Genomic DNA, 9,995 nt, shown 5'->3' with positions numbered 1-9,995 from the left:
AAATTCCTGGCCTGGCACTACCCCTTTCTTCCCTAGGAGCTTTCATTGTTTGTTGTTTGTTTCGTTTTTGTTTCTCCTGAGTCAGGGTCTCTGTGTAACCTTGGCTGTCCTGGAACTCGCTCTGTAGGTCAAGCTGACCTCCAACTCACAGAGATCCCCCTGCCTCTGCTTCCCAAGTGCTGGGATCTAAAGCAAGCACCACCATCACCACCTGGTTTCTAGGAGCCTTTATTTGCCAAACAGATATTTTGTTCAAGAAAGAGTGGAATGTCACACAGCAAAGGAACGGGAGAGGGGAAAAGATAACTAGAATGCTTCTTGGCTACTCAAACACATAAATCTATGCAGCTAAAAGTCCCCAGTGACAGCTCACTAGAGAGGTGCAGCCCACTGGGCACTTAGGGAACTTTCCTGAGTGGGAAAAGTACCTTGACTAATGTGCTCCAGATGCCTTACTCCTATAGGTGTGCACGCAAAGTCTATGTGCTTCACTGGGTATACATTTTCTCAGAAAGAACACTGTGCTGTAAAGCCACACTTTGAAGTTACGTTGCATGCAAAGCTCATGTGTTTGAAAGCCGCCACACCTTAGCCCAATAGCCCAGTGTATTAGTGTCTCAAATGCCACCCTGTCAGACTCAGTAGGCCCACTTGAGCTGTCCCTCGGTGCCATCGCACACTGCGAAAGTGGCTTTACAGCAGTGACCGGGACATGCTGTCAATTCATATGCCTCACATGGCATGCCTCTCTGACAGGTTTGGGGAAGGGACTGGACTTACCATTGAAGTAATCACAGTGGCGGGTGCCCAGCACACAGTAGGCATCTAGTACACGTTATGTTTCCTGGATGGCTTAGTGTAAGACTCTCTGAAAGAGACTATCAAGCAGAAGACAGGAGGCAGGCCAATGTGTCTGTGACGCAGAGCAGGGGCAGAGCCAAGAAGACACACTGAATGGACCCACAACTTCCACACAGACACTCGGATGAAATCCAGGCCTACAGTGAGTCCTCGAATTACTGCAACAGATTCTGCGCGACTCAGCGTGTTGTTGGGAGAAGTGAGCTCTGACTGTTAAAGCTCGACATCTTAAGTCTGCTACAGTTGTAGCCTTAACGTTATCCCTGTGCTCAGCAAGCAGTGCCAGGCACCAGGCCACATACCCAAGGGAAGAATACTTCCGTGCCCTCAGCGACTTGTCTCCGATGGGAAAGCAAACGCTATTGTACCAGATAGTAAGAAGAGGGACAGTCTCTATGAGAAAAAGGAAGAAATGGCAGAAGCGAAGTCTGAGTGAAGAGACTTCACATAAGGCTGGTTTAGCCTGAATATGAAGAAACAAGGAGTCCCTCAGTAACCGTCTGGTCCATAGCTGCCGACGTGGAAAGTAGGAGCTGCACAAGTAGTTATGAGGAAAACGACCAAAAAATAGGATAACTAAATAGGGCAGGGGCAGATGGCAAAGGACAATGTGGACTTTTAAAATGGTCTCACTAAACACATTTATAAAAATGAACATAAATAATTTTCATATGACTGCCTAAAAAGTGAGCAATTATTAATAAGGCTTATACTTGGAGAAAGTTTCTGTAAAATAGCTAGTATAAGAATTGACTATGTGGGGGCTGGAGAGATGACTCAGCGGTTAAGAGCACTGACTGCTCTTCCAGAGGTCATGAGTTCAATTCCCAGCAACCACATGGTGGCCCACAACCATCTGCAATGAGATCTGGTGCCCTCTTCTGGCCTGCAGTCACATATGCAGGCAGAATGCTGTACATAAAATAAATAAATAAATCTTTAAAAAAAAAATTGACGACGTGACATTTTTTATTCTTTTTAGTTGTATACGTACATGTGCATATATGTATGCATGTGTGTATGTGTATGCTTAGATATTTATATATGTGTGCATTCTTTTAATGTGTGTGGTATATGTGTGTATGTATATGCCTGTGTATGTATATGTGCGTGTATGTGTGTGCATGTATGTGTGTGCACATGTGTATACATGTGTACCTTTTTAATGTGTGTGTGCACACATGTGTGTATCTGTGTGTATGTATGTGTATGTATGCATATGTGCATTCTTTTTAATGTGTGCATGTATGTGTATGCATATGTGTATGCATGTGTGCATGTGTGTATGTATGTGTATGTGTATGTATGCATATGTGCATTCTTTTTAATCTGTGCATGCATGTGTATGCATGTGTGTGCATGCATGCATTCTTTTTAATGTGTGCATGCATGTGTATGCATGTGTGTATGCATGTGTGCATTCTTTTTAATGTGTGGATGCATGTGGGTATGTATATACATGTGTGGGTGCATGTATGCATGGGGTGGGATTCATTTCCATTGTCACACAAGTAGCCAGAAGAATGTATTGGATCCCCTGAGCTAGAGCTGACTGTGATCTGGGACCTATACTTAGGTCCTCTGAATGAGCAGGGACAAACAGAGTGTTGAATAAAGTGGCTTTTATGGTAACCCATATAGACCAGAAGAATTGGGGACTGTTCCACCAACCATGAGTACTCATATCTGTAGACAGCGAAAGGAAGTAGCACAGGAGATGGAAGTGAAGAACTGCAGCCCCTCTGGTTATGCCTGGCATTTGTCATATTTGAACATGGCTCAAGCAGTAGGTTGCTTGTGATTGACAGAGACATAGCTGTTTGCTACAAGTACTCTACTTACACACCTCAGTAAGTTCACTATACCAAAAATCTTTACAATTCAACTTGGCAAGTGATAGTACATGTACTGCCTGGGGGTGTTGGTGCATGCCTTCAATACCAGCACTTGGAAGGCAGAAACACGTGGATCTGTGAGTTCAGAGCTAGCCTGGTCTACAGAGTGAGTTCTAGGACAGTGAGGGCTGCACAGGGAAACCCTATCCTGAAAAAATAAAACAGAAGGAGGAGGAGGAGGAGGAAGAGGAGGAGGAAGAGGAGGAGGAAGAAGAAGAGGAGGAGGAAGAGGAGGAGGAAGAAGAGGAAGAGGAAGAAGAGGAAGAGGAGGAAGAGGAGGAGGAGGAGGAGAGCTGGAGAGATGGCTCAGTGGTTAAGAACACTGACTGCTCTTCCAGAGGTCTTGAGTTCAAATCCCAGTAACCACATGGTGGCTCACAACCATCTGTAATGAGATCTGATGCCCTCTTCTTCTGAAGACAGCTACAGTGTACTTATATATAATAAATAAATAAATCTTAAAAAGAAGCAGCAGCGAATGAAGGAAAGACAGACATACAGACAGACAGAAAGAAAGAAAGTTACCAAATAGGCTTCTCTGAATTTAGAAACATTATTCAAATGAATATTTGTCACTCTGCATTTCAAAAGCAGCAGCACACATCCAAGAGTGTTCTTTTGTCCTGACTACACTGGTGTGCGGGTAGCAGTACCTTACAGACCTGAGGTCCACAGCCATGGCTAGAGAGGATACAGTTTAGAGAGAATGAGGGGTGGAATTGTGCTTAGACCACTGGTGGACCCAGAGAGTACCATTGTCTAAAACCAAGGGATTCTTTACATTTCTAAACTTCCTTAGCACAGAGGCAAACCACGTAGGCCTAGAGACAGACATCTTAGAAGGGTAAAGGACCTTCTGGGACAGGTGGAGGACCAGACCAATGGGAAGTAGACAAAGATCCAGGACTCTTATTCTGGTGCCAGACTTGGCAATGTACTCACGCTGGCACCCTTCGGTGCTTTGACAGGATGAGAGTGATACCGAAAGCCTCAAACCCAGAGATAGGAAGAAGAGGGCGGGGGCAGGGAAGCAGGAATGGGGGCGGGAGCAGGGAAACAGCCAATCAAGTGAGCCTATTTCCTGCCAGCCATAAACACAGCTCTGCTTAATTCTCATACCTAGAGAGCAAAAAGAACTCACAGTCTGGAAACCAGTGATCAAGCCATGAACAGCATCCCTGGTTTTTAATCTCATCAGTACTTTATCTGTCTAAGTTAAGGGTTTGTCCCTAAGCAGACAGAGGAAACTATTAGGTATAGGAAATTAAAAGGTGCAGCCGAAGCGAACTAACATTAGTGAGTCTAGGCGGCGTTTTCAAGCACTCCACCATCCCCTTCTATGACCTTGCTAGGAGGGCTTTGCCTGCAAACCACTGCCTCACTGTTTTAAACCAATGTTTAATCATAAACTAGCCCTGCTACATTATTAATATTGCAAACAACATTTCCACCTAGATAATCATCTGATGTCATTCTGTTGCAATATCTTAAAGGGATCCAGTTCTACGTTCGTTTTTTCACTGCAGAATTAATCCCGGAGTAGACAGGCCTGCTTAGTATCTTCCTTTTTCTTACGGACCTGAGTATAATTTCACATGAAACAGAAGAGAAACCAGAAGAGTGACAAGAGCCCTCACGTGCCCCTGGCTCCATAAACTCCCCCAAAATAAATTTAAATAACTTCATTTTTTCTTTGCAGAATAACACAATATTCGATCAATGCATTTGCAATCACGAGTAAGAAATGGGAAGGTTCATACCGACGTGGAGTCTGGTCATCATTTAAAGTTTTACCAGGTTATGGGACTTTCTTGACCTTGGGAGAGTCAAAACTGCAGCTGAAGGGGTGGGGCGGGTAGCTAGGTGAGGTGGCTATTTTCAGTCCCCAGCACCACAGCAGGAAAATATTTTCCATATAAAACACTAGGTGAAGATTTAGACAGCTATATTCTATACAGTAGTACAGGCAATAGCACATGCACATACCTGTACACATACATGAGATAAATGAATCAGAAACCATGTAGAGGAAACCCCGCAGAAAGAACAAACGAGAGAATATTAACAAGAGAACTGGTATGATACTGTCTCATTCATGGTCTGAAATGCTTCAGAAAAATACCTTGAAATTAACACTTTATCTTCAAACTAAGGGTTCTTGAAAGCAGTCAGTTGTGTTGATGGAAGTCAGACGCTCTGCTTCTTTGGGCAAAGGAGTACCTTAAATGTGTGCCTTAGAACCAAAAAGCCAAGAGAACCAACTAGCATGACATCAAATGCCTAAAGAATAGATGACAAGAATTTTAAATAAGAACGTAAGGCTAGGCACGATGCTGAGTACCTTTAGTCCCAGCACTCTAGAACCAGAACAGGCGATCTCCAAGCCTTAAAATCCAGCCTGGTCTACTTAATGAGCTCCAGGCCATCTAGGGCTACGTAATACAATCATGTCTCAAAATAAATAAGTGAATGAATGAATGAATGAATAGGAATACAAAAGCCATTCAAGTATCTTCAGAAACACTTAACAGTAGTCTAACTAGTGTGAGAAGTAAAAAAAAAAAAATTAACTTTAATTTCTCTAACTATATTGAAGGGATCTGAGGGCAGCTTTAGAAAGTCTTCATGAAAAAGGAACATACCGACTTGGCAAACCATTGCTGCTGAGCCTTTCCATAGACTGGGACGGAGGGGGAAGATGAACCCACATAATGATTATCTTTTATACCACAACACTTGCAAGGACTTTGTAGCATGCAAGTTTTTCCCAGAAGTCTTACACAATTGTAAGCATGCTAGACACACAACTAATACTGGCTTTCCTAAGATCCAGATACTAACCACTGGGCAAGAAAAGATCCAAGGGGGAGGGAGACCCTGTTGAGACCATGTCCAGAGGTTAGCCAAGCCCACGGTTGGGGGGATGGGGCCACCCACCCTTTACGAAATTTTAACCCAGAATTGCTCCTGTCTAAAGGAAATACAGGGACAAAGAGTAGAGCAGAGACTGAAGGAAAGGCCAGCCAGAGACTGCCCCACCCGGGGATCCATCCAATATATAGACACCAAACCCTGACACTATTGCTGATGCCAAGAAGTGCATGCTGACAGGAGCCTGATATGGATGTCTCCTGAGAGGCTCTGCCAGAGCCTTGCTGATTCAGATGAGGATGCTTGCAGCTAACCATCAGACTGAGCCCAGGGACTCCAATGGAGGAGTTAGAGAAAGGACTGAAGGAGCTGAAGGAGTTTGTGACCTCATAGGAAGTACAACAATATCAACCAACCAGACCCCTCCACCAGAGCTCCTGGGGACTAAGCCAGCAACCAAAGAGTACACATGGAGGGACCCATGGCTCCAGCTGCATATGTAGCAGAGGATGGCATTGTCTGGAATCAATAGGAGGAAAAGCTCTTGGTCCTGTGAAGGCTGAATGCCCCAGTGTAGGGGAAAGCCAGGGCAGGGAGGCAGGAGTGGGTGGGTGGTTGGGGGAGAATCCTCATAGAACCTGGGGGAGGGGACAGGGGAGAGGGGGGAACCTGGAAAAGGGATAACATTTGAAATGTAAATATATAAAATATCCAATAAAAAACTTTTAAAAAGAAAAAAAAGGCCATATGCACAGATTCAGAAACTAGTATAAGTCTTGCAAATACCAACACCACCTAGGAGCTGTGAATGACCCAAAAGTAACAATACCACCCAGAAGCTGGGTGTGAATGAAAACATCCCGCCCCGCCCGGTATCACTTCCACCCCCCACCACACACACACACACACTCAAACGAAAAAAAGTGAGTGTCGAGTTCAGCTTGCTTTCTGAAATCATGCAGAGCAAACACCACTAATGGAAAATTACAGGTGAGCATTGACTTTTCCAGGTTTATGAATGAGCAAAGTTATTTCTCTTAACTCCGTTGCTGGGATTTTTCCACTCTCGTTTCTATTTCGAGTACAGTGTTTGTAACTTCCCCCCAACCTTCCATACCCTCTCCCCACATCTCTCCAAGTCACTTTGGCACAGTTCAAAGTTCTAGCCTTTAAAGGCAGCAAAAGCTAACTTCTGAGACATTTCTACCATCTAGAAGCTGATGGTCACTCTCATCTTATGCCTTCTTACTAAACAGAAGTGTAACACTTAACATTTATCAATTTTACTATTTCCTCATAAGTACATGGTGTTTTTTAGTGTGTGTGTGTGTGTGTGTGTGTGTGTGTGTGTGTGTGTGTGTGTGTGTGTGTGTGTTTCTAGGTAGGTCTGTGGATGCAGATTACGATGGGGGTGGGGACAGATACTTGGAAGCCACCATCTTGGCTAAGTCAAACTGAATACTTCTGCCTCAGCAGCCCCAACTGTCCTGGAGTTGCAGTGGCTTTTTTTCCATGGATGCTAGGGACCCAAATGCATGTCCTCAAGCGAGTAAGACCTAGTGAGCCTTCTCTCCAATCCTACATGTGTTTCTTTAAAAAAATAAAATAAAATGACTTAAGAAATAGCTTCCTTTATAGGCTTAGTAGCCTAATTTGAACTTTTAGACGTATTGAGGGGCTGCAGGTGTGATTCAGGGGTACAGCGCTCTTTATCAGGAGTAGCGTGCCCCAGGCCCTGAATTAAATTCCTAGCTGTTGGGTAAAGCACCATGTGGCTCTAATAACTCCAAAATGATGTCAACATCACTGTAGGCAACAATTTTATAACAAGCAGTTATTCTGAGGATTCTTTTGACCCATCCAGAAAGTCACCTTATAAGTCTAGGGTTGTAACTCGGTACCAGAACCCAGGTGTGCGGTGCCTTGAGTTCAATCACAAGCACACACATGCACACCCGACCTCCCAGGTCGTCAACAACAGACTAAAACAGGCTAGTCCGAAGGCGATCGGGTAGAGACTGTTTCTCCTTCACGAGAATAAAAGGAACAGAAGATCCTGTCTTCGAGGCACAGCTGGAAGAGTAGCAAGTAAAGAGGCCTAGGATATTTTAGTTCCTCAACTCGAGAGGAGGAGAGGGGGAGAGGGAAACATGGCAGCCCCCAACTCTCTAGGCTCACACTCCGTACTGAATACACAGGCTATCCAGGTGCGTGGTAGGCATCAGCATCCCAAAGAAATGCACCCAAGGTCCCCAGCCTTTTGGGAAGTGCCTTCGCGGAGACCTCTGGGATGTGCGGTACCCAAACCTAATGGAGATCTGCCGAAAAGTCCGAGGAGGGTAGTCATCAAGAGATTGGAAAGGGGAAATCTGCACAGTACCCAAAACTGCCTCTTTACTCAGGCTAGGGCACCAGACGTAAGCTCAGATTGGCTGGAAACCCAAGAAGACTCCGGCACCGAAAGTGCAAATCCATCTGCAAAGAGCTGTGAAAGACACTCACCTCCACCCATCTCTGAGCCTCCGCGAATGCAATGGAGCAATCGGCCTCAGCGTCCTCCATCCCTTCCATGACTAGGGCAAGAGAGGGAGAAAGCAGCTCAGTGGGTGCGCGCCGGGACTCCGAGCCCCCACGCGTCCCCCTCGCTTTGTAGCGATGTGCAGTTTAAGTTCAGGAACCTAGGAGAACTTGCGGGAGTTGCTTTCTCGAAACTCCTGAAATCCGCTCAAATCCAGCAGGACTGGAGCAGGAGGAGGTGAAGAGGCAACTGGAAGCGGTGAGCAGAGGGAGCCGGGACTCCTGGGAACTTCAAAAGTCGCAAGCGCTGTCACCGCCCTCGACGGTAGCCCCGCCCCGGCCCACCCCCTGCGGGCCGGTCCCAGCTTCCGTCCTTGCCCCTCGCCAGGGTCCTTGCCGCCACCTCTCTGGTCTGAAAGTCTGGGCGGGATGCGCCCCAGCCCGCATCCTTCCCTCCTCTACCCGCCTTCCCTGTCCTGGGCTCTCTCGGGAGGCGGCGCCCCTTCTGCCTGCGGCCTGACATACCAGGAATAGCTGCACACAATTGCACCTTTCCGGGCCAAGAAACTTCCCCCGTGGGGACGCAGAGCCGCCTGGCCTCCCCGCCACTACCCTCCGGCTCCACTAAGCCGGCTGACCGGTCCCAGACGCTGCGCGGTCCCCGTCAACGCCCCGGCTTCCGGCCGCAGGTGAGGGTGCACTGGCGGCTGGTCCCCTAGCCTGGGCGCTGGCATCGCTCCTCCCCGATCACAGGTGGGTCGGTTGGGAAGACCTGCGGCTTCATTTCCCCTCTCGCTACAACGGGTTCGGTGAACCGAAGGAACTTGGCTTTTCTCCCACCTCGCCCGCCTGCTTGGCCCAGTTCTGGACATTGGGCCGCCCTCACCCGGAGAGTCAAAACCTGTGGTGTGGCAACGGTGACAGGTTATTCAGTGTGAGCAGAGGGCCAGAGTTAGATGCTCAGCGCCAGGCCAGCAAGGTACACAGGTTGTCCAACGCCTGTGATGTTTCCAAAGCTACTCTGGGGACTCACTCGGGGCTCCAGCCAGGGTACCCAGTCCTTCACCTCCGGAACAGATAAGATCAGCCCTTCTTTTCTGGAGGAGAAGTGACCTTTCATTCTTTTTTTTTTCCTAATTGGTTGCTGATTTGTGTGTGTGTGTGTGTGTGTGTGTGTGTGTGTGTGTGTGTGTGTGTGTGGGTGTGGGTGTGTGTGTGTGTGTGTGTGTGTGTGTAATTAAAATTTTTTCAAACGTATGGCGGAGAAACTGTTCTATGGAAACAGCCTAGCTTCTGTGTTAATGATCATTAGCACCTAGGGTTACCTCATTATAGAGAGGTTTAAAGTCAAATACATTTCACCCCTGAATATCCCAGGATACAGTTCATAAAGAACTCTATCCTGTATTATCATATACCATTTTCACATGTAACTAAATAAAGCCAATAAAATTGCTAATTCATCATCAACTCGGGCTCGGGTTTCCCTGCAATGCCAAAATGTTGTTTGCCTCTGACTTACCTAGACCTAGAGGCAATCAGAGAATCTGCATTCCATCTGATTGCAGATTTTTTACCCTAGAAGGGCCTCCTTCTTACCCCCTTCTTCCTTTTTTGGAATGGCGTTGTGTGTTGAAACAGGCTGCCTTCTGGATTTGTCTTATGGCCTCTTTGTGGTGTCTTCAACATATTTCTCCCTCAGTACTTCCTGCCCCCTGGAAGTTAGATCTAAAGACTGGATTGGAACCCATTTGCTCTTAGAATGAAGACCATCTGGCTTGGGGTGATGGTTTCTGTTTATCCCGAGGTTTTATTTTTGTTCAATCCTTTTTTTTTTTATTGGCACCGGCT

At 46.5% G+C, this 9,995-nt stretch overlaps 1 protein-coding gene across 30 annotated transcripts in view; it reads right to left on the bottom strand.

Annotated features, from left to right (window-relative positions):
- The window catches only part of Lmo7 (LIM domain 7), a 202,842-nt gene extending 194,430 nt beyond the window's left edge, over positions 1-8,412 (bottom strand). For 9 of the 30 annotated variants that reach the window (XM_087586219.1, XM_087586222.1, XM_087586225.1 and 6 more), the window contains exon 1: positions 8,130-8,267. In XM_087586219.1, coding sequence (XP_087442345.1) covers positions 8,130-8,198 — 69 coding nt within the window. In that variant the 5' untranslated portion in view covers positions 8,199-8,267. 30 annotated transcript variants of the gene reach the window in all.
- Between the last annotated feature and the right edge of the window lie 1,583 nt (positions 8,413-9,995).

The sequence above is a fragment of the Rattus norvegicus genome, chromosome 15 (genome assembly GCF_021556685.1).
Source record: "Rattus norvegicus strain SHRSP/BbbUtx chromosome 15, alternate assembly SHRSP_T2T, whole genome shotgun sequence".
NCBI classification, from domain to species: domain Eukaryota; kingdom Metazoa; phylum Chordata; class Mammalia; order Rodentia; family Muridae; genus Rattus; species Rattus norvegicus.
Note: the sequence above shows the minus strand (reverse complement) of the source record. Positions and strands in the feature narration are given on the sequence as shown.